This window comes from Coptis chinensis, chromosome 1 (genome assembly GCF_015680905.1).
Source record: "Coptis chinensis isolate HL-2020 chromosome 1, ASM1568090v1, whole genome shotgun sequence".
NCBI classification, from domain to species: Eukaryota; Viridiplantae; Streptophyta; class Magnoliopsida; order Ranunculales; family Ranunculaceae; genus Coptis; species Coptis chinensis.
The window spans coordinates 83,170,303-83,195,112 of NC_141456.1; the positions used below are offsets into that span (position 1 = coordinate 83,170,303).

The 24,810-nt window shown below is 37.0% G+C and overlaps 1 protein-coding gene and 2 long non-coding RNA genes across 3 annotated transcripts; 2 read left to right on the plus strand and 1 right to left on the minus strand.

The window, feature by feature from the left end:
* Nucleotides 1–312: 312 nt before the first annotated feature.
* On the minus strand, nt 313–4,959 carry LOC147525491 (uncharacterized). Its single transcript, XR_015221805.1, has 2 exons — nt 4,418–4,959; nt 313–1,021 (listed from the first exon to the last, which is right to left on the minus strand). It is a non-coding gene; the product is annotated as an uncharacterized LOC147525491 (long non-coding RNA).
* A 151-nt stretch (nt 4,960–5,110) lies between these two features.
* On the plus strand, nt 5,111–18,384 carry LOC147525492 (uncharacterized). Its single transcript, XR_015221804.1, has 6 exons — nt 5,111–5,246; nt 5,358–5,539; nt 14,040–14,089; nt 15,932–16,176; nt 17,558–17,610; nt 17,920–18,384. It is a non-coding gene; the product is annotated as an uncharacterized LOC147525492 (long non-coding RNA).
* A 731-nt stretch (nt 18,385–19,115) lies between these two features.
* Nucleotides 19,116–20,806, plus strand: LOC147525493 (UDP-Glycosyltransferase superfamily protein). The gene has a single exon (XM_086607616.1). The coding sequence runs from the start codon at nt 19,176–19,178 to the stop codon at nt 20,661–20,663; it is 1,488 nt and encodes a 495-aa protein (XP_086463742.1). The 5' UTR covers nt 19,116–19,175; the 3' UTR covers nt 20,664–20,806.
* Nucleotides 20,807–24,810: the final 4,004 nt, after the last annotated feature.

Below are 24,810 nucleotides of genomic sequence, written 5' to 3' on the forward strand. Positions count from 1 at the left end.
TTTTTCCTCCAAAAAGTAGTGTTTAAATCTTCACATTATTAATCAAATTGGGATTTTTTTTTTTTTTTTTTTTTGGATGTTTTTTGTATAAATCAATTGGGTGCTTATGTATTCAATATTTAATTAGAGTTTTTTTTTTTTCCCTTTTATTTGTTTATTAGTTTTTATTTGTTTTTAAGTTTTTATTTGCAAATTTTGTATATGATTTTTTTTTTTTTTAGTTTTTCTTTTGTATGATATAAAAAATGAGTATATAGGTGTGAATGTCAACCAAACAGTAGCCAAGTAAAACATGTGATAAGATAAGAGGCAGACACACAAGTACTCCATCTCATGACTTGTATCACCTAATCATAGTTAAGTAATACAATATCTCTTGCAGCCAAACAGAGCCTTATCATGTTCTCCACAAGCTTTTGCAGAAAAACTATCTACTCACCCAAAATACACCAAAACCCATTGAAACCTTCCTAAATTCATCCAAAAAAGAGTGAAAAATTCTGCCCGGCTAACTGCCTTGTGTATGTTTGAAGGGGGGAGTTAAGAAACTTTGTGGACAAGTTACCCGGTGTGTGTTAATTTAGACTTTTTTTTTTCCGTAGACATCTTAATTATATTAGTGCTTAAAGCAGCAAAGGGACATAGTGGTTTTCAAGCATACAAATTGGAAGATCCGACATAGGTAACTGCCTGATGGCCCAGACAGCTAGACTGTGTGCATCCCCATTAGAAGTTCTGCTTATCTGCTCAAAAGACACAGACTCTAGGTTACTAAAAAGGTTTGTTACAGAAGTGTACAAAGCTGCAAACACCCCCATTGAAAACTTTGATGACTTCCATACAGTCACCCTTAAACATAAAATTGTAGCTTCCTAAGTAACATGCCAGTAGCACTGCCACCTCTGCAGCCACCATTTATGCTTCTGTTGGATCCTTAGCTCTGAATCTCCTACAAGCTGCTCCCACCAACTTTCCTACATCATTCCATGCCAAACAACCAGCACTAGCCCATCCAGTTTCCCTATAGAAGGCAGCATCAAAATAAATGATTATGATATCATTTGGGATAATATGGAAAATAGAATCTAAGTTGTTTCTTTGGTGCTGCAAATACTCAGGAGGGTTAGAGATATCTTCTCTGAATGCTAAAAAGCATTTGTCAACCATGGTAGAGCATTTTCTGAGCAGTTTAGCCCTGTGAGGTGGTTTGTGCTCAAACTTTACTTCATTTCTTACTTCCCACAGGGAATGCAGCATAACACAGCAAAAAATGCCCCCCTGAATGGTATGCTCCTCTTTACTTGAGCACCATATTAGGATCTTGTCCAGCCAAAGTCTGACAATGTCACTAGTTAGGTTTAACATTCTCAGCCCTAGAGTGGATGCAAACCAGGCATTTCTGGACCAATCACACCCAAAGAAGAGATGTTCAGCTGTTTCCACATCTCTTAAACAAAAGGGGCAGGCAAAGTCCCCATGCATTTTCCTTTCCATTAAGAGATTTCCTGTAGGAAGAGTTTTCATGTATAGTTTCCATATGAACAGTTGAATGTGGGCAGGCAATTTTACTTGCCATATCCTAAATATGGCCTTATGATTAGAGGTGGAAGACTGTCCTTCATAGCACTTCTTGTTTAGAAAAGTATAGACAGACTTAACAGTGAGCCTCCCTTTACTCTCTTCACTCCACTTCATTTTGTCTTGCTGAGCACCTTTTGGTCTAACCACCACCTCTTGTATTTTATGACTAATAAGGGGATGGAAGATAGAATTCAATTTAGCTGTGTCCCATCCAGAACCATTGGTCAAGAAGAGATCAGCTACATGAAGGGTATCAAGTCTCGGGTTGTCAACTCCCATTTCTTGGAGTGTGATAGGGATACCTCCCTTGCATAGCCAAGGGTCATGTAGGACAGATGTTGTATCTCCCTTTCCAATGGCCCAGATGAGACCCCCACTAATGATATTGAAAACCTTGTGAACTCATTTCCAGAAGTAGGATGCTTTGTCAGGTGGTACTTTGACATCCCCAATCCAGTTTTTGTTATAAATGCTAGTAAAGGTTTTTGTCCATAAGGATTCCAAATCAGTTACAGCTTTCCAGGGGAGTTTTGCTAACATAGCAATGTTCATATCCTTAGCCTTTCGAAACCCTAAGCCTCCGACCTGCTTAGGTTTACATAGGTGATCCCACCCAATGGTGTGAACACTATTTGAGTTATAAGACCCATGCCAAAAGAAATCCCTGCAAGCCTTGTCCATTTTATCACAAGTGGAGACAGGTAATAGATATGTAGACATGGCATATATAGGGGCAGCTTGAGCCACAGATTGAATTAGGGTGGCTCTGCCAGTTTGGGAGAGGACCTTGGCCTTCGATCCATCCCTTAATCTTGTTGTGAATACTATCAACCAGATAATCAAAGTCTTTAGTTTTTTTCCTAGATAACATGATGGGCACACCCAGGTATTTATCTTTAGGATCAAACAACTTCATTCTCTAGAATCTTTTCTGTTTAAACTTTACCCTAAACTTCACATTTCTACTAAAGAAAATACTAGATTTATCAAAGTTTATGAGTTGGCCAGAGGCCTCACAGTATTATTGCAAGATGGCCTTCAGCTGTCCACTATCCTCAAGATTAGCTCTGGAGAAAATGATAAAGTCATCTACATACAATAGGTGAGTTATAGCAAGGGAGTTCCTTTTGATTTTAATACCATGAATGTCTCCCCTACTCTCAACCTTTGTAAGCATCCTTGACATAGCCTCAACAACCAAGATAAAGAGATAGGGAGATAGAGGATCTCCCTGCCTGAGCCCTCTTTTAGGGACAATCTTGTCCAAAGGGGATTCATTCAAAAGAACTTTGAAAGTCACAGTAGTGAGACACTGCAAAATCAGGTTTCTCCACTTAAAATTAAACCCAAGTTTCTCAAAGATACCATCAAGAAAAGACCACTCGACCCTATCATAGGCTTTTGCCATATCCATCTTCAGGGCCATCCAACCATCTTTTTTTGTTTTCATATTTTTCATACTATGAAAAGCTTCGCAAGCCAAACCATTATTATCCCATATACTCCTCCCTTTTATAAACGCACCTTGAAAAGGGGATATGATCTTATTAATATGGCATTTAAGCCTATTAGCAAGAATCTTATAAATGATTTTATAGCTAAAATTGCAAAGACTAATAGGCCTAAACTTAGCCATATTATCAGGGTTAGAAATTTTGGGAATCAAAGCAATATAAGTCTCATTAAAGATAGGATTGAGAATCCCAGATCTGAAGAAGTCCTGAACAAAAGCAATTATGCTCTCCCCTATGATGTCCCAACAATTATGGTAAAACACACATTGGAAGCCATCAGGCCGAGGGGCCTTAAGACTTCCAATTTTTTTTTACCACAAGCCAAATATCATCACAAGAGGGAACAGTAGTAAGCAGCTCATTTTCTCTATCAGTAATGACAGGGTGAAAAAGATCCAAAATACTTGTGTTAATATCAGGGCAATCAGAAGAGAAAATGTCATTAAAATACTCATTAACAGCAGCACCAACTTCCCCTCTTCCAGATCTCCAGTTACTATCATTGTCTTTTATTTTTTCAATTTTATTTTTCCCCCTTCTGTAGATAGTCGAAAGATGGAAGAATCTGGTATTCCTTCCCCCTTCCTTTATCCAATGATTCGTGGATTTCTGTTTCCAATAAGATTCCTCTTTCAACTACCATTCCAGAAGGGTAGCTTTCAGCTATTTAGCTTTACTAAGATTAGCCTGGTTAAAGGGCTTAGACAGGACCATTTTCAGTTTTTTTTTTGAGTTCTTTTAATATTTTGAAAGATGTTTCCAAAAACATTCTTATTCCAAGCAGAAATGTCATCTTTTGTAGCATGAATTCTATGAATAACATTTAAATCAGGCTCATCATGCATAGCAGACTTCCAGGCATTATCAATACAAGGTTTGCAGGATATATCAGACAACCACATGCTGTAAAATCTAAAAGGTTTAGGACACATCTCATTAGGCTTATTCAGAGTAATATGCAAGGAAAGATGATCAGATGATGCATTAGCAATAGTCTTAACATGCACATGAGGGAACACAGTTAACCATTCAGGGGTGGGCAAGGCTCTGTCAAGCCTTTCCAAAATATGGTCACCAAAGTTTCTGTTGTTATTCCAGGTGTACTTGGGTCCCTTAAACCCTAAATCCACCAACCCCAGGTCATTTATCCAACTGTTAAAATCATTCATATATTTAGTAAGTCTATTACCCCCATGGACCAGGGACCAAAGGAGCAATATCCCTAAGTTCAGTCCAGACCCTACCTCTATGACAAGGAACATGATCACCATAAACAAAGGAAAAAAAGAAAGTTTAATTATTCAAGTAATTTGAGATTTTACTTGTCACTTGGTTCTTTGTAGCCCCAAGTATTTCCAGGTCCACATCTTCCTTCCACAAAATTGCAAGTCCCCCACTGAGGCCTTCTGCAGGAACAGAGAAGCAACCCCCAAACTTTAACATCTTACTAACTGTACTAATCCGTCTACTGCCAATTTTTGTTTCTGATAAACACACAATATCTACTTCCATAACCCCAATCTGGTATTTTAGATGTTGAATCGCCGTGGTGGAACCTATACCCCAGCAATTCCAGGCGTAGATCGTCATTTCGGTGAAGGCGATTGTTTAGGGACAGTCATCGCGAACCCAGGAGGAGACTTGGACAGACCTCCACTGCTTTCCATACCATTAAAGGCTTCATACATTCCAGCACCTCCAATACCTGAAGTTTCTCCTCTCTGTAAACTATTGTTCTCAAGGTAGCTATCATGGTCAACAGGATATTGAAAGTCTATGCCCAACTGAGGAATCATCCATGGCTAGTGGCTGTGGTTGCTCAGCATAGCTCTCTATATCTGTTTCATATCCCATGATGTATTTGTGATTCATAAACTTCCCATCATGTATTTGTGATTCATAAACTGTTATTTTAGAATTATGATAAAGACCGCTGTCATTTTTATGTTTCCGTTAAAATACCCAGGGTAAATGGGTAATTTAACTTATATTTTTGCTTAATATCTACTTTTGGTTAGTTGTTTCCTTTTTCTGCCAATTCGCATTCGTCTCCCTCGTGTGTCTATAAAATAAATACACACCACTACTCGACCCAATTCTTTTGATGAGAGAAGAAGTTGTGAAGTTACGTAATCAATTTGCTGTAATCATGTGTGTTTTGATTTCCAGTAAATTAGAACTCAATATTACGTATTCTTGAAGACCCATTCAATTTCTATCTATGCACATTCATTACGATAATAAAGGTTTAACTTCCAACAGATCAAGTTGCTTCGTCGAACAAACTATAGAGATTTTCTATTCCACTGAAGAAACTTTTTGGATACTTATGGACAAACAGATATGCTAATGTTCCAATTGCATATACTTAAAGAGGAGTGGAAATCTATCGAGCAAGAGCAAGGGAGCAATATTATGCATGAACTGCAGAGCCTGCTGATAAGGTATGTAAACATATGTATATTTTCTTAAGAGATTTTATTATTGATTTTTTTATGTTAATGTCTTTGAGAGTGTCCTCATTGCTGAAATTTTGGTCTAGCCAAGATTTTCTTTTAAAACTCATGTGTTAAGTTGTTATTTTTGTCCAAATTACTCACATATGTACTACTAGTGGCGTAGTGGGTGCACACCTCTGTCCCGTAGTGAGCACCTAAATTGTCAAAGACGTAGGCAGTGGTGGAGCCAGGAAGTTCTTCCAGGGGAGGGGCCTAGTGTAAAGTGCTTGGAGGAACCCATTTGAGGTAGTGACCAAATGACCTTCACTACAGACTTCTACAGGCGATGCTTCTTACTTTGCCTCTCTTCGGTTCAATTTTGGGTTATGCTCACTCCAGAAATTCTTTTAGAGCATGATGGCCTTTGTTTTACTTTGTAAAAATACTGGGGAAAGCAAGCCTTAGTCCACTATTTCCTGGTGTCAACGAGAAATGACAGCATCGAATACAGAAATAGAGTCACCTGGGCAAACCAACCCTCCTCCTAGTGCTTAGGTGGGCCTGAATAGTAGTTTTTTACTTTTTAAGTATTAGGTGGGCCTAAACAAGTACTACTAATTTAGTTTTTGTCCCAAGTTCAGGGGGGGGCCTACACCCTACCTGGCCTCTACATGGCTCCGCCACTGGACATGGGTGTGGCAAGGTGCTAATTCCTATCTAAAATGTGTGGCGCCTTGGACCAGGTCAACCACACCTTTAGACCAGTTATCCATGTAAGACTAGACCTGGAGTGAAGAAATGAAGAAGGAAGAAGAACGGGGCGGATGAGAAGAAAATAAGAAAATAAAAGAGGATGCAAAACAACCTGCTCTGGAGTGTTGCTGCTAATGCTGGGGCCATGACCTAGACACCTGGTGCTACTGGTGCTTGAAGATTTGTTGGAGACATAGCGTAGAGTTTTTGCCTGGTTAAAGACGTCCATTTATTGACACAGGGGTTTGGAGTTGGAACTGACGTAGGATATAATATAAAAAGTTCATTAAGAACATGGAGACGATATTTGATACATGAGTTTATTGATAATGTTGAAGACTTGATTACAATTTTCGTCCTCTAAACTCGTTATGTAGAGAACTCTATCAAATCATCTTAAAAACATACTAAAACACTAAGAATGAAACATTTTCCTAATCTATATATACATTAATAGTAACCTTCTAAGACTACTAGAACTCATAAACTAGACTTTTAGACACTTCTAAATTAGGTTTAAAGAATAAAAACGAAATTTGCTTGTTTTTAGTGAATTTGGATATACTAAAAACAAATAGACAATAACTATAGATTCCATGTTCTACATTAGTCTCCCCTTCTTTAGAATAACTCGCCCTCGAGTTATGCATAGGAATGATGAAGGCTTCAGTGTTGGAAGATGTGAGAGACACGATCACATGAATCTTCCAACTTTTCTTACGACTCCTTTTCTTTTGTTTTTTCATTGGTCTTTTAAAACTTCGAAATGCATGTAGTTTTGAAGCTTCATTCTTCTCGAACCAAATATTTTATTTGCATTCGACAGAAAACTCTTGAGACAAACACGATCATCAACCAAATTTTCACAAAAATCAGAATATGGATCTTCAAATTGATGTTTTCGTAGATAAGATTGTACAACCATATTCTCCACCTCTTTAAATAACCCGTCCTCGAGATCTTGCTCTTCATTACAAACTTTGACAATTTCTTGATCAACAACTGACACTATCACATGTAGTTAAGGTTCTTGTTCTCTTGAAAAATTTTTCTCCTCCCCGAAAGAAATACTTATAATTTGTTCTTTCTCCACAATTTGATTTAGAGTTGGATCAATTGTAACTTCTCGATTTACATCTTGTAAGTTGTGGATTGGTCGAGTGTTTGGGGTTGGTGGAGGATTTGGACGAATGGGTTGAGGTTTTGGGTTGCATATTTTAGGTAGGAGTGTAGGTAGTATGGGTGTTGGTATTGGTTGTGGTGTAGGTAGTATGGGTGTTGGGAATAAATTTTGTTGTGGAGGTAATGATGGTGGAAGGGTTTTGGGAAGTGGCGGGGAAGGCTTAAGTACACTAGGGTATTGAGTGGTGGTCTAAGAGTATTGAGTGGGTGAAGGGTACCGAGGGGCACAAGGGTGAAGTTGAGGCATTGAATTGTAGTTGCAATATTTTGGAGATATATCAAATTTAGTAACATGGGGCAGATATAGAAGACGTAAAACATATTTCATAGAACGAAAAGAAAAAAAAGTAGTGGTTCACCTTAATATTGTCTTCTTTGTAGCAATTCAATCCATATAAATTTTGCTTTGCCTCTAAGGTTTCTAGTTGCCCAATGAATTTTGTCTTGTTTCAAAGTGCCTTTGCACCAAAAGACATCTTCAACTTTTTCAAGCCAATAATCTACATGAAATTGTATCCAAATGAACAACTGGACGATATTCAATCTTGTCGTTGAAACCTGCATCCCAATTTGATATCCATCTATACTTGTCATGAAGCGGATTAGGTTCCAAGTGAGTAGAGATTTGTTGTCGATACCACATAGTATCTTGTATTGTAGGTGACGAAGAAGTAGAAAACGCTTGAAACTCCATATTCATAGTCAATTTCCGTCAAAAATTGATGCACTACATGAAAAGTGCAATATCTTTTACCTCAGAACTTCAAACATTGATCCGTTTTTTTTTTGGAAATTAGACTTCCAGATCTTTCCAATGGTATATAACACGACTTCTAACTCCAAGTATGTTGTTCTGTAGAAATTTCTAAAGATGATGGAAATTTCTTGACTTGACTTGCTTGTTTGGTGGTGGTTTAATGAAAACAACGGTGGTGGGTAAGGATCGTTGGTGATGGGGTGGAAGATGAAAAACGAAGATGATAGAAAATCAAATTTGAAGATATGAAGGTTGTACTATGGTTGGTGCGTTGGAATTGATAAAACTCTTACCTTTGTCTTCTTGTTGTGATTTTCATTGAGAAAAGATAGTATCGACACTATGGTTGATGAGACATGAATCCGTCAATAAAAATCTTCAATTCAAAGATACTCTGGACAGAAGAAAACCAGTATTTAGGTCCTGAGAACGTTCTTCAACTTCGAAACTAGATATCAACCCTAGAACACCGTCAGAATCTGATGCCAATATTATCAACAAACTTATGTTTCAATTTATCTCTTCAATGTGCTAATGAACTTTTTATATCGCTTCCGCTACGTCAATTGGTATAAGATTCAAACAACGTTTTAGGGTTGATATGCAGTTCCTAGTTGAAAAACGTTCACAGGACGTAAATACTGGGGATTTTTTTTTCCAGAGTATCTTTGAATTGAAGTTTTTTATTGAAAGATTTGTATCTCACCAACCATAGTGTTAATACTATCTTTCTGCATTGAAGATCACAACAAAAAGACAAATGTAGAAATTTTTCTTAATTCCAACGCACCAACCATAGTGCAACCTCCATATCCTCAAGTTTGATTTTTCTATTATCACAGTTTTTCAACTTCCACCCCCATCATCCTACCACCAACGATCCTTGCCCACCACCATTGTTTTCATTAAACCACCATCACCACCACACAGAAAAAGAAAACATATTCCTCATCTTTAGAAATTTCTACAGAACAACATATTTTGGAGTTAGAAGTCGTGGTATATGTCATTGAAAAGCTCTGGAAGTCTAGTTTCTAACAAGAAAAACAGATCAACGGAGGTAAAATATATTGCAGGTTTCGTGTAGACGGGAATGGAATAGGGAGTTTCATGCATAGCCTACAATGCAACACAATATAATGTGGTATTGACAAAAAATTTCAATTCGCTTGGAACCTAATCTGCTTCGTGATATAATGTGGAGAATGAATTTGTGGACAGGCTTCTCCACAAACATCAACTTTTTATTGGTCCAATCAATTTTTGGGCAGAAAAACAAATTTTTCGGGCAGCAAAACCACCAATCAACACTTGATGTTTTGTGGACAGCAAACAGTTGCCTGTCCACAAATTTGTTCTATATAATGTGATATCGATAATGATGTAAATAGCAGTTGCTATTTATAGTAACTCACATACATGCTATTTATAGTAATTCATGTTTACTATTTTTAGTAATTCCTGGTTTTATTTGGTTTAATTGTTTTTATAAATCTTATTAGTTTAGGAGGTTCTTCTAAGTATTCCTTATAAATCCCATGGGTTGAATTCATGTTTATCCTTTTATTGATGATTCTAGGGTTGATTTTATTTTCAATTGAGTTTTATTTAATTTTGTTTGTTTTGTGTTTTCTTTAAATTCAAGTTTAGTTTTTCATATAAATATATAAATCATTGGTTCACCTTACTTCCTGCTTTCACGAGTAAGTTTCATCAAAATTATTTAAATAAAAGACTAAACTTGAATTTAAAGAAAACACTAAACAAACAAAATTAAATAAAAATCAACCCTAGAATCATCAATAAAAGGATAAACATGAATTCAACCCATGGGATTTAACCCTCAAACACTCAAGTTTGTAACTCACATAAACACTAAAGAACTCTATGGCTTAAGGCCCTATTTATAACAACCTATGGTTTCTAAATCCAAATACGAAACTAACATTAATTGACAACTAACAATAGTCCTATGCCAATAAGGAATACTTAAAAGAACCTCCTAAAACTAATAGGATTTCTAAAAACAATTAAACCAACTAAAACTAGGAATTACTAAAAATAGTAAACACGACTATAATTAGCATATGTCCATGTGTGAGTTACTATAAAATAGCAATTGTTATACACAACTTGCCATGTAATGTGAAATGTGTACGAAAAATCTTATGGTGATATAACAGTTTTGTATACTTTAGATATATATGTATAACTAGAACTGCAGTAAGGATGAGTGTTGCTCTTAATGGATTATATAGCCCATTTTATATGAGGTGGTGTGCTTTAAGCTGTAGTGCACACTTGATGGAAATCCTCCTATATGAATGTGAAATTGGGTCAGCTCTTATGGGTACTTAGGCAGGTTTTGTAGAGCATTCACATGACACAGCTCACGAATCGGCCAAAAAGTGGACCGCCATAAAAACACCCATATAATAGTGTAGTGTGGGTGCATGTCCTCTATTTCACAATCAAGAAATGCTGGTTCAAATAATTGATTTAACCATCATCTCATCCTGTGTTAAACCAACACACTTAGGACATTCGATGTGAGCATGTCCTGTTTCTTTACATTCGATTTGAAGAAGAGGAGCCTTTTTTCAGCTCTGAGAGCATATTAATTGGAATCAGACACACCATAAATTTCTTTGTAAGCTAGTTCTTCTCAAACTTGTTTTTGTAAACTATTCTAACAACTCCCAACTTTGCTGGTTTTTGCTGGCGCAAAAAGTGTTAGCAAACGAACGAGGTGTCAAGCCATACCACTGGAAAGCCCTATGAGCTAGCTATCTAATGAAAAAAGCAGATTGCAAAGCCAATCTTCAAGTGGAAAGTTGTAGTCGTTTCCGTAGCATGTATCAACGCAGTCTGAATTTCGAACTTGGACGTTTTTCATGATTGAAATCAGATAGTTGACTCTCACAAGTGAAGTGTAGAGAAAAACTATACAAAAATCTATGGTTTGATAAACCAATCTTTAAATTGTTTTCCTAGCAAAAAAAAATTGTTAGCAAGATTTCAAACACTATAATTCATAATAACAAATAATAACTCAAAAGAGAAAATTTATCTTATTATATGGCATCTCTAACCACTACTATTTGCTGACAAGATCTTCTCCTAATATTGTTGGAAATAATTGAAGTAGGAACAAAAAATAGAATAAAGGAACACGAACATAAATTTTATAAAACTTGTCGAGGCGTGAAGTTATTGTGCAAAAGGCTGCGTTGGCGTCTTCCTTCACAGTATTCAACAACAAAATAGTAGAACAAAGTGCACTCCAATATTCAACTATCTAGAACAACTTTATATAATTCTCTTTGGTATAGGAAGGAAAGAGAAAAAAAAGGTTTGCAAGAGTGTTAGAAGATGTAAAACTAGAGTTTCAATCTCTCAGAAAAGGTGTTCTTAGGCTATGGACAAAAACCCTTTGTATAGAAGGCTCAAGGTCTCCTACCAAGAGTTCATTCCTCGAAAGGGGACAAAACACACAAAAGTCATTATATTGGGTGCAATGCTTGACCAAAGCCAAACACAATTATCTTGAAATACGAAGTCATGAATTACTAGGACTTACGACACAACCTCTATGAGTAGGCTCAGACATCAGAAAAGGATCCAACAGTGATACAGGTGGAATAGTATGACACGAAAAAAAAGTGATTCAAAGGTAGCAACAAACATACCAAAGTCACATGTTGCTGCTAGAAACCTGTGTTTCACTGGTGGGTTTGGACTGGAAGGTGGGCTTAGTGGAGCTAATGGTGTGAAAACAATCTTCTCACCATTTAAAGTGGATGTATAAAATATTCTCTGGCTCATTATGAAGTGCAATGAGATCATACTGCCAAGGTCGACCAAATAGCAAGTGGAAACCATCCATGGGGCTGCTAAACACCGGACTTCATCCTTGTACATTGGACCAATAGAGAAGGGAACCTCGGCGAGTAACCTTTGCAGTGGAACCAACCGAAAGATGTTGTCATGTTTAAGATGTTGTTCATCCTTGAGTTTGTGCATATTTAGATTGGTCCTTAGGAAGACGCATATATATCTTTTGCATATTACGTATATGATAGTGCTATCCTGCCATAATATTTCTGCACATGGAATTGCAAGTTGTGTAATATTGTCATTGAGAGTGGTTTTGGTGATAATCTTGTCTCTAAAGGTATAGTGGAAACTCAAGGAGGAACCACATCCTGAACTTGACAACATTGTTCAGTAGCCCCATGGATGCTTGTCACGTGCTATTTTGGTTGATCTTGGCGGTATGATCTCATTGCACTTCTCAATGGGAGAGAGAATACTTTGTACATCCACTTTTAATGGTGAGAAGATTGTTTTCACACTATTGGCTCCACTAAGCCCACTTTCTAGTCCACGCCCACAAGTGAAGTCTGGTTTTTAAGCAGTTGTATGTGACTTTGTTATGTTGGTTGTTATATTTGATCACTTCTTTCATGTCATCTACTATTCCACGTGTTACAACAATTAATGGATTCCTTTTCTGATGTCTGTTATGAGCCTACTGATAGAGATTGTGTTGTGAGTCATAGTAATTTAATACTTTATATTTTAAAATACTTGTGTTTGGTTTAGTCCTACATTGGCTAGTTATATCTTTGAAACCAACTTTGCGCTATAAATAATGACTTTTGTGTGTTTTGTCCGAGTGTACTTTATTCTACTATTTTGTCATTGAATCTTGTGAGGGAAGACGCCAATGCAGCCTTTTGCACCGTGAAGGTGCCGAATCTTCTTTTGAGTACAGTGATTTCATGCCTTGACAAGTTCTATAAAATTTCTGTTCGTGTTCCTTTATTCTATTTTTTGTTCATACTTTAATTATTTCCAACAATTTTAGTTTTCTCTTTTCAGTTATTATTTGTTATACTGAATTATAGTGTTTGAAATCTTGCTAATGATTTCTTTTTGCTAGGAAAACCATTAAAGGATTGGTTTATCAAACCCTAGATTTTTGTATAGTTTTTCCGTACACTTCACTTGTGGGGGAGTCAAATATCTGATTTCAATCATGAAAAACGTCCAAGTTCGAAATTGGGACTGCGTGGACACACGCCTATGGAAACGGCTACAACTTTCAGCTTGAAGATTGGTTTTGCAATCCACTTTTTCCATTGGATAGCTAGCTTATAAGGCTTTCCAGTGGTGTATGGCTTGATACCTTGTTTGTTTCACTTGTGGGGGAGTCAAATATCTGATTTCAATCATGAAAAATGTCCAAGTTCGAAATTGGGACTGCTTGGACACATGCCTACGGAAACGGCTACAACTTTCTGCTCGAAGATTGGTTTTGCAATCCACTTTTTCCATTGGATAGCTAGCTCGTAGGGCTTTCCAGTGGTGTATGGCTTGACACCTCGTTCGTTTGCTAACACTTTTTGCGTAAAAAAAACCAGCAAAATTGGGAATTATTTGAACGGTTTACGAAAACAAGTTTGAGAGGAACTAGCTTTCAAAGATATTTATGGTATGTCCGATGCCAATTAATATGATCTCAAAGCTGAAAAAAGGCTCCTCTCCTTCTGCTACTGCCACTCATGTTGCTTTTTCATTTAATCCCCTTGAATGGGTCCTGTCATAAGCTAAACTGTAAAGAAACAGGACATGCTCACATCGAATGTCCTAAGCGTAAATTTGTTGGTTTAACACAGGATACGGATAATGTTGTAGTGATTTCTCTTAAGTATATTGATTTCACGTCTTGACAAGTTTTGTAAAATTTATGTTCATGATCCATTATTTTATTCTTTTGTTTCTACTTTAATTATTTCCAAACAATCTTAGGAGAAGATGGTGAAAACAAAGAGTAGTGGTTATAGATAGCGATTAAACAGGTAACTTTTCCCTTTCGAGTTATTATTTATTATACTGAATTGTAGTGTTTGAAATCTTGGTAACGATTTCTTTTTGCTAGGCAACCCATTTAAAGATTGAATAATTGACATGTTTTTATGGTTTATCAAATCTTAAATGTTTGTATAGCCTTTTCCTACACTTGTGGGAGTCAAATATGTGATTTCAATAATGTAAAACGGCCAAGTTCGAAAATCAGACTGCGTGGACACATGTTACAGAAACAACTATTACATTTTGCTCGAAGATTGGTTTTGCATTATGCTTTTTGCATTGGACGACTAACTCGCTTTCCAATGGTGTATGTCTTTACGCCTAGTTTGTCTTGGGTTGGTTCAGTTTTAGAGTTCTTTAAGTCCCTAAAATTTGTTAGAATCATATGTGGTATTCCTTTCATTTAGATAGTATGAAAATGCCATTCTTGTGTTTATTATGATCAATACTCCTAGACTTGAGTGATTTGGGGTTTTTATCGTAATTGTGCATATTTTTGTAGCTTCTTTTAGTGCTTGTTGTATAATGTTTGTTGCATTTAAGTTTGATTAGGTCAGGGAACCATTGAACTGTGGGGGTTGTGATCGATCTGCATAACACTATTTTTCCATAGTACACCTCACAAATAGCGAAGACAGTTATGGAAATATTGAAAGGTCTTGCACCTATTCTGAAATACTTCAACATGTGGATCACAATATTGGGGGGTGGTATTTATTAGATGCTCACTGGTGAAAATCGTAATAGTGATGTATATATATATTTTTGTTGTCAAGAGTGATAACAATCTTGTATATATGACACTATTATTGAATGTATTATATGCTAATTTATTTGAGATTGTGGTTTCTTTGAAATTGGCATTAAGTGGTTGAATGTTCATTAATGAACTAAAATAAGAGAATCCCATAATTTTTGAACAAGAAATTTGGAAGAATATCAATGCGTAAATCCTCCATTCAAGGTGATGACGTTTACATGTTTCTTGAGGAAGATCCATTACCCTATAATGAAGTTGCATGTTTATTAGAAGTGTCTTTTTGGAAGGATGCAACTACTATAAACTAGACTCTTGATTTACACAATCATTCAGGGTAGGTAGTTAATCTATCTCTTGGGGAATCTATAGGTTATATTTGACTCTAAAAGGAAACTAAAACATGATAGTTGTATTGAAAAATAAAAAGCTATGATAAATAACCAAAGGGATTTTACTCTGAAGAAAGATTTGTACTATGGCCTTGCTCATGTAACTAGAATTTCATCTTCCGGAAGTCTAACGACTCTATTTGAATAGTTGTGATCCACAATATTTATTCACCTAATGGTCTTCAAAAAATGTTTTCTAAAACAGTAACAAGTAGTACCGTGGATGGAGGAACTGGCAGAAGGATAAAGGTGCAAGCCGAGAACAGTAGAGGGAGATCAGCTGCTAGAAGAACATGTGTTGTCTTTCTTTCAAGTTGTTGAACCTACCAATTGGAATGAAAGTATTATCGATTCTAGGTGGTGACCTGAACATATTTCTTTATCCTAATGCATCCTAAAATGGTTTGTGATGTAGTGTGGCATATAAAGGCTTGTTATTTACTGTAAACCGCAGACTTGATATATATTAGTAAAATTTCATATTTACTATTTTTTGTAGATTTTGGATTTTAGAAACTTCTCTTCAATTTAGAACATAGGATTCATTGCTAGGAAGTCAGTTTCATTATACATAAAGGCTTTGTCCACACAAAAAATTCAGTTGTGTTGATTTAATTCAGTAAGGTGTGAGGATTTTCCTCTTAAATATTGGTGTTCATCTTTACTTATTGATTCTACAGTGATTTTTTTCATCAAATCGGGAGCAACTACGAAGCTTAGAATTGAAGTTTTGAGAGATGAAGATGGTTGAAAAGAGAGGTCAATCTACCAAGAAGAAAATTGAATAATTGCAGTAAATTAAAAGTTCGTTAATCTGTCGAAAATGGTGGATAACATGAAGCAGCTTATCCTTCAATCAAAACCACCAACTTTCAGCTCAAGGAACCAGTAGTCCAGTACCTCCTCCCTGGATCCACAACCTCAGGTAAGCGAACCCTCCTATCCCTCTATCCCTAAGTTGTGTCTGCACCACCTGGCAATTCTGAAACCCTATTTGTCTGTATGCAAATCAAGACTTCTTTCCCGTCCTCTGTTTTATATGTCCGCAATCCATGCGGGTGTTATTAATAAAAAAAACTATATTCATAGATCCTTCATACTTGGCTATGAAACGTCATACATTTGGCAGCCCTATTTACAAGACTAGCACCCACAGCCACTCTGTTTTTTATGTCCGCAATCCATGCGGGCGCTGATTTATGAAATACTGTATGAGTGGTTGACCTATAAATATTGGTGTCGTCTTTACCTATTGCTTCCGCCAGTAAAATTTTCATAAGTTTACCTCTTAACAAATTAACATCCCTTGAGATGCAAACGATTGCTTAGATCCAACAGGCAAGCAAATGATTGTTCATGCTCCACAAGGTCCTTCTTTTGCAGATTATTTCTTTTAGTATTGTGTTGTGTGGAATTCTATTTGTTCTTTGGATCCAATTGGCTGGAAAATGATTGTTGATCTTCTCCAACGGCTAATTTTTTGGTACTTTTACTTCCTCTTTATCTGTTCGACTTGTTTTAATGATGAACAACTACATGTCTAAAGGAGTAAGGTCTGTGCGGATGAAGCAGTTGTGTCTTCGTTGTCAGCAAGCATAAAAAACTAAGAGTTTAAAATAAGAAGAAAAGAAAGAGAAATAGGAAGAAATAGAAATGGAGGAGATAGAGATAAAGAAAGGAGGATGATAGCGGCATCTCTAGTAGTTTGCAAGGATGGAGGTGGTGGAGGATGGCGAAATATAAAAAATTGAGGTAAATCACATACAATATGTGTCCGACAATATGAGAGTTATTGATCTCATTTAAAACAGGCTTACCAATAAAATAATAAATAATAAATAATATATATATATATATATATATATATATATATATATATATATATATATATATATATATATATATATATATATATATATATATATATATATGTGTGTGTGTGTGTGTGTGTGTGTGTGTTCCGACACGGACACGTGGATACGTATCCAACACAGATATATATATATATATATGTGTGTGTGTGTGTGTGTGTGTGTGTGTGTTTTGTGTGTGTGTCTCCGACACGGACACGTGGATATGTATCCAACACGGATTTTTTTCAAAATATGGCATGTCCATGTAACATAGACTCAAACAAGTTCACCAAGTTGCTCTTCATGTGGCAAATTGGCTTGTGTCATTAACTAAGTGCAACACATTGTGTTACTCTATAACTATTGGGTCTTTCTTGTTCTTCCAAATGTGGAGTTCGCCAGGCTGGTCCTTATTACCTTTAATATTCTGTACTGATGAAGTGCGGTGAACAGAGTATTTCAAAGCTGGTGGAGTTGGCATGCTTAGGCCTATATCTCTCCGAGAGGTATGTTCTCTCCCCTTTTGCATGTGTGTTTTATGCAGATGAATCTTTGTACATAACAACGAAAACAGGCGTGCTGTGAAATCTCATGAGTTTTATTAATTATTAAGCGTGAAGCTTATCTGGTCAATCTATTAGGAGAGAAAGATGTCCAAAGTTTATTAGAACACATAATCTCTTAGAAAACATCTATTTTCTCTTAGCAAACTAAATGTTCCTATATCATGTTTAATGAGCAATTTTTATTATTATTGTTGTTTTATTTTGTGCTTTCCCCAATAAGTGTTTAATGAGCTATTGAGCTTCTTGTAGACTGATGGACGGGGGTAGTCTATGCTGGGTATGCAACCCCCAAGGAAACTCGATGGATTCTTGGCTATGGTGGCTCTGTTAAATTCTACTGATTAATTTCTTGGTATTTATATATCAGAGGAGCTGGACACCCCTACTCAATGTAGAAGATTGAAGGTGACTTTATTGTTGGTAAAAAATAAAAAGGATCTTTCTCCGGCTTTAGTTTGAAAAGGTCAGCAAACTTTCCAGAATCAGATATTGCAGAATGTGTGCAATTCCAGGGAAGGTAACAGGGCTGTAGATTTTATAGCAAAATCTTCTGTATTCAGACAGGAATGAACTGGCTGTATTGTACAGCATAGGCCGCTTAGATGAAAGACTAAATGAATGGTCCTGTTTATATGCTAAAATTTGATTTTAATAAAGCTTGTGTTCAGCCTAACTCGAAGTTGTTAATATTAAATAAAATTTGCAATTGGTTCATCTCTAGTCTTTATTGTAATACGAGTCCCCGTTGCTAATAACAGAGAATATTCATCACTTCTCACGAGAAACTTTCGTCGGGCGTTTGAGAACGAGATGAAAGCATCTCCTTATGCATCCCTTACTTCCCAAACAATCCCCTGCATGTGTTTGCAAAAAGAAGTCAGCTAGTGATTGACATTTTCTGTACGCATTACTCAAAGTAATAAGGTTGCTGGGTTTTGATGAGAGAATAATCAAAGTGAATGTGCTTGCAAAAACGGCAAAGCTCCCTCCCCTTCATGTGCAAGGTAAGGTTGACCACCATCCTTTCTATTTGAGATTGTCGGTTGATAGCGAGATTGAAATCGATCGACTTATTGATGCTTGTGTTCTGCAAAACTTCCAAATCAACCTACAGAGAAAGAATGCCCCCCCCAAAAGTCGGAACTTAAATATTTTGACTCACTCTTTGACTCGCAAACCATCCAAGTGCAAGTTATATGTTACATCACCTAAATATGTAACTGGAATTCTACCTGCCATACAGATTACTCACTATTCCACACCTTTTGTCCAGTTAACGCAAACTCCTAAAGTCTAAAGGTGGCGTGATAAACGCACTGAAGAAACATGGACTCCAACGCACTTGGAGTGGTGTTTATCGAAAAAAACAAGACTCCAACGCACTTGCTTCAGTGCGTGTTTACCATCTCCACTTTTGTTTCCTATATTGTTTTTTTTTGTTGTGGGATTCTGACTTTGAGAGCTCACAAACCCAACGCACAAACATCTCCTCTCGCCATACGCCAATGGCTTCCAACAACAAACCCAAGAAGCCCTCTCTCTATTCACTAACAAACTTTAAAACGGTTCTCTTCTTTACTCTTCTCTTCACAATTCCAGCTCTTCTCCTTCTTCACACCCCTTCCACTTCCACTTCTACCTGCGCGTCCACCTTCACTAGTCCATGGTCCGGGAATCTTCGTAGCTCTCAATTTGCTTGGAATCGGTTACCATTTATCGACAGTCAACCGCCACCTGTTTTTCTCAAAATTGCAGTTTTCTCTAGAAAATGGCCTATAGGTTCCACCCCTGGTGGCATGGAACGTCATGCTCTCACACTATATACAGCTTTAGCACGTCGGGGTCATCAAATTCATGTGTATACTTCCCCTCCTGATCTGGTTAGCACTAGTTACACTGTATCTTATGAACTTAATCTCCCTCCTGGAAGTCCAATTGTTTCACCGCAAATTCACTACCATGAGGGTCAACCAGGCCAATGGAGATACAATTTAGCATGGTCTCTTTTCGACCAAGAAAACCAGCGCGATCCATTTGATGTGGTGCATTCAGAGAGTGTAGCACTTCCTCATTGGTTAGGTCGCGACCTGTCAAACTTAGCAGTGTCTTGGCATGGGATAGCGTTAGAGTCTCTTCAATCCGATATCTATCAAGACTTGGCGCGTAGGCCTGGTGAACCCATGTCTCCTTCTTTTAACAGTAGTATTCAAGGAGTTCTACCTAAAGTTCTGAAAGAAATTAGGTTCTTCAAGAACTATGCTCACCATGTTGCTATTAGCGATAGCTGCGGGGAGATGCTTAGGGATGTTTATCAAATTCCTACAAAAAGAGTCCATGTCATTCTTAATGGGGTTGATGAAGATGATTTCACACATGATATAAGATTAGGCGATCTGTTTAAGAAAAAGTTTGGTGTACCAAAAAATGCAACTTTAGTACTAGGGGTTGCAGGGAGACTAGTGAAGGACAAAGGCCATCCCATACTTTATGAAGCCTTCTCTATGTTATTAGCTAAGCACTCTGGTGTTTACTTGATTGTCGCAGGATCTGGACCATGGGAGCAACGTTACAGGGATCTTGGATCGCGAGTTATAGTTCTAGGATCAATGCAACCAAGTGAATTAAAGGGATTTTACAACTCCATTGATATTTTTGTGAATCCCACATTGAGGCCTCAAGGACTTGACTTGACCCTCATGGAAGCGATGATGAGTGGGAAGCCGTTACTGGCCTCAAGGTTCCCAAGTATCAAAGGGAGCGTAGTTGTCAATGATGAATTTGGCTACATGTTCTCTCCCAACGTCGAGTCATTGTTTGAGGCACTAGAGGCAGTGGTTGAAGAAGGGTCTGAAAGGTTAGCAAGGAGGGGAAGAGCATGCAGAGAGTATGCAGCTTCCATGTTTACAGCACGCAAGATGGCTTTAGCATATGAGAGGTTGTTTCTATGTATTAAAAATGTCACGTTTTGTGAGTACCCTTTGCCCATAGATTAGATTGAGACTTCTGGTAATTATGAAAATTCAATTTAGGCGCTTTCTTTTGGTGCTTGGAAATAAATTTACTGAAGAAACTACATATGTTCTCATAGAAATTTTTATTGAATCATGAGAAAATTGAATTTCAATTGTCAGGTAAATATCTGATCTTTCACGCAAAAATATATGATTTTCCACTCTTTTTTTATTTGTAACTAAATTTACTGAAGAAACTACATACGTTCTCTTACAAATTCTTAATGAAGTTTTCATGAGAAAATATAATTTCAATTGTTAGGGAAAATATCCAATCTTTGAGGCAAAGATATATTTTCATTTAGTGGGAAAACATGTCACTAGTTAACCATGGAAATAGCCCTCATTTACCCGTGAAAATTGTTCCTTCTGGTGCCTGGAAAAATACATAGGAATTACCTACAAAAAATCTCATGCCTACTTCTTAGTAAATAAATCACAATCTCTTGCTAATGGCGATGGTTTTCTTATCTTCTTGTTTTACATAGAATTTTATTTTCTCATATATACATATAGAGAGAAACTAGCTAGTAGGGGTGTGTTATAATCTATGGGCTCTGCCCAATATGGCTACCCACCATGAGGTCCAATATCCATAAAGAGAAATGGTTACATTAATGTAACTTTATATCTTAAGGTGATTTAATGGGGCACTTGTCAAATTGCATTGGCCAGCCTCCGGCCCAAGCCCGACAACTAAGTCCAACAACAATAGCCCAATACACCCCCCACCTCAACTCATACCGGCTACCCTTTTTTTCAAACCTTTTGTAGCCGGTATCATCTCTCTCGCGAGATTGCACCCCAAACCAAAAAAAAAAAAAAAACTTCGAGTTTTCTATTGTGTTCATACTTCGAGTGTTGAGTTGTGGATCAACAATGAGAATTGAAGTGGGCGACTTCACCCAATTTGAGTCGTGTCCCATTTAAGTATATACTCAAACTTGGTTGGGTTGATTAAACTTGATTAGGTTGATTAAATTTGATTGGGTGGAAGATTGGGTTGATTAAACTTGATGATTTCAAACTTGATGTTTTTTTGGAGTTTGGGTGGAAGATTGGGTTGATTAAACTTGAGTTCGAGTTTACCCAAGCTTGATGAAGTCATTTTTGAGTTTGAGTTTGAGTTTGGGTTGATTAAGTGGAAGTTGATTTTTAAAATGAACATCGTGACAAACAAACCGAATTTTTTAAGTTCAAACGACCTAGCCATGTCGCCCAAGAGAGTCCCCAAACGACCCAGCCATGTCGCCCAAGAGAGTCCCCAAACGATCCCACCATGTCATCCAAGAGAGTGCCCAAACGACCTCGCCATGTTGCCCAAGAGAGTCCCCAAACGACCCCACCATGTAGTTTAGCAAAAAACCAAAAGTTTTGTCTCAAACGACATGCGTAGACCACTTGAGTGTACACTCAAACTACGCAGTGAGGTCGTTGAGTGTACACTCAAACTACGTGGTGAGGTCGTTTCAGTGTATACTCAAACTACGTGGTGAGGCGACCCGAGGGGTTCGTTATGGGGAAACCGGTTGGATTGGTTGTTGGGCTTGGGCTTTGATGGCAAACTTGTAATATGACAAATTTGTAATATTTCTTTTTTTTTGGGGTGCCCATTCCAATTTGATGAGTGCCCAATACAGGACCCTATCTTAATAAGGAGGTTACACTTCCTAATGCAACTTTAGTAATGAGGATTGCTAGCGTCCTGCCCATTTTAGGGATAGGACCATCCTACCACGCTACACAACAAAAAAAATCAATTGGGCACCGGATATGAATTTGTAGTAAAATGTGGTTATGTTAGTAATTAAAGTGTCTGCAAAGGACAAATTGGTAAATCAAAAGATAATAAAATTGACCAAACCAGATCCAGATCTATCCATCTTCTTCTCCGCCCATCCTTCTCCACTCTCCATCTCTCTTTCACCCTATGATAAAAACTCAGAAATTGAGAGTTTTAATTCTTCCCATCTTTCTTAGTTACTTTCCACAATTTTCTTAAAACCCAAAATCATGAAGAAAGTATATACACAAATTTCATTGAGTTTGTATAGAAAGAATTTCTTACATAAATTTATAATTGCAATTTCAAAATTGCAAACTAATTTCTATCTTGATCCTCTCCTCTTCAACACCTATAACAACCCAAATTTTCAAATAAATAAAAAAATATTTATAGCATGTATTTTATTTTGTTTTATTAGCTTTATTTGGACATGGGCATATTATTTACAAAGTGGGCTAGCTGGTGGGCTTTAAAAAAAATGATGAGATAAAGATAGAAAGAGAAAAACGTGAGGAGAGAAAAGGATAGGGGGTTATAACCACCAAACTTCTTTCCTTGTAATTGGGAGTTTTGGAAATACAAAAGAAAAAAAAGAGATGTGCAAAAGAAAAAGAGAGAGAAACAAAAAAAGAGTCTACTGCTTGAGAGTGTTGGAGAATAAAAAAGAAAAGAGCGGAGGAAGAAGATAATCACTTAAGGCACCGACAGTCAACTTTCATTTTTCGGATTCTCTTGCTTTTGTAAACTATCGGTTTAGTTAACAAAAAAGATGGTAGAATGCAGTGGATGACGACGTTTGATTTGGATTCGTTTTTGGAGCCTTATTGGTTTAAGTTTTTTGAAGTGGAAAGTTTTGATTTGAAACAAATGTAATAGAGTTAATTAGTAATTTTTTATTTGTGAATGAAGAGTTGTTCTTTCGGTTTTAATTTGATCTCATTTTTCTATATTGTATTTGGTAATGGGTTATTAGGGTTTCGTTTCATTCTGGGTTTTCAGAAGATGGAATAGGGTGATGATTGAGATAATTATATATTGGATACTTCCCTATTTTAATTTTTTGGAAATTTGGGGTGTGACAACACCCACACAACTTTGTGATGAGATGGTTGAAAATTGGTTACAAAAGAGAATGTGAATTTGAGCATTTTTTTTTGAAACATTTAGGGGTTAGGCCGACCCCAACCTGCATTCATACATTCATCTAACTCTTTGATACAAGGTGCCTTTAGCATCTTCCTCTACTATTATATTCAAATCTTTCATAAGAGGTGGAGTGCTAAAGAAAGTAGAGTGAGAACTAGTTACATTTGATAGAACTTGATGTTCCTTCCTAGATCCCAATCTTGCTAGAAGGTCTGCCGCCCTATTCAATTCTCTGAAGACATGGGATATTTTGATAATGTCAAACTGAGCCATCAAATTCTTAATGGAGCTGAGGATGTCAAGGGCGTACCATGGGCAACACTCCTTTTCGCTTATGATTTGGACTGCTCTAAGGGAGTTTGATTCCACCATCATTTTTGTACAGTTCATAAAATGCCCTGCCATCAGGCTAGACTCGATACCTTTCAATTCTTGCACAATAACATATTGACTTTTTACAGTTCCTGTAAAGATTAGGATTACTATACCTTCACGATTTCTTAAGGTACCTCCATACCCTTCACCTTCTGGTGTAATTGAGCCATCTGCATTTACCTTAATCGTACCTTCAGGTGGGGTGGTCCACTTGCAAATGATAGGAGTGCATTGCTGGATTTGTATTTGCATACCTAGAGCAGTAAGCATATGATTGGTTTCTGGGGAATCATAAGCTTTCTTTATCTGTCTTAGAAAATAGAGTGACATTCTCTTCCTGATATCATTTCCCACTGCTAAAGCTGAGTGCGCTTTCTGCTTGAATCTTCGACTGTTCCGCTCATTCCATAATCCATATATGGCTACACAAGTCATGGCTCTGGTAATGTCGCTAGCAATTGTGTTGGTTCTCATTATGCACATGATCATATACCATTCACTTGTGGATGCTTGGACAGAGGGGCCGAAACCTAGTGCTTTCTTGATATATGACCATACCTCTTTTGAATAGGGGCAGTTGAAGAATAAGTGCTTATAGTTTTCCGGGCCAGAATTGCAGAGGTAGCACTTTGAATGATTAAGAATTTTCCTTTGCATGAGTCTATCTTGAGTGGAGAGACAACCTGCAAATAACTGCCATGTGACAAAGGAGTGCTTTGGTATGTTTAGCTTTCCCCATACTAACTTGTACCATTTGACTTTTTCCCTCATCCTCCTTAATGCTACATATGCTGACTTGGTGGTGAATTTGTCAGAACTGGT

Coding starts and splice junctions, on each gene's coding strand:
- LOC147525493 (XM_086607616.1), top strand. CDS start 19,176: ATGGCTTCCAACAACAAACCCAAGAAGCCCTCTCTCTATTCACTAACA.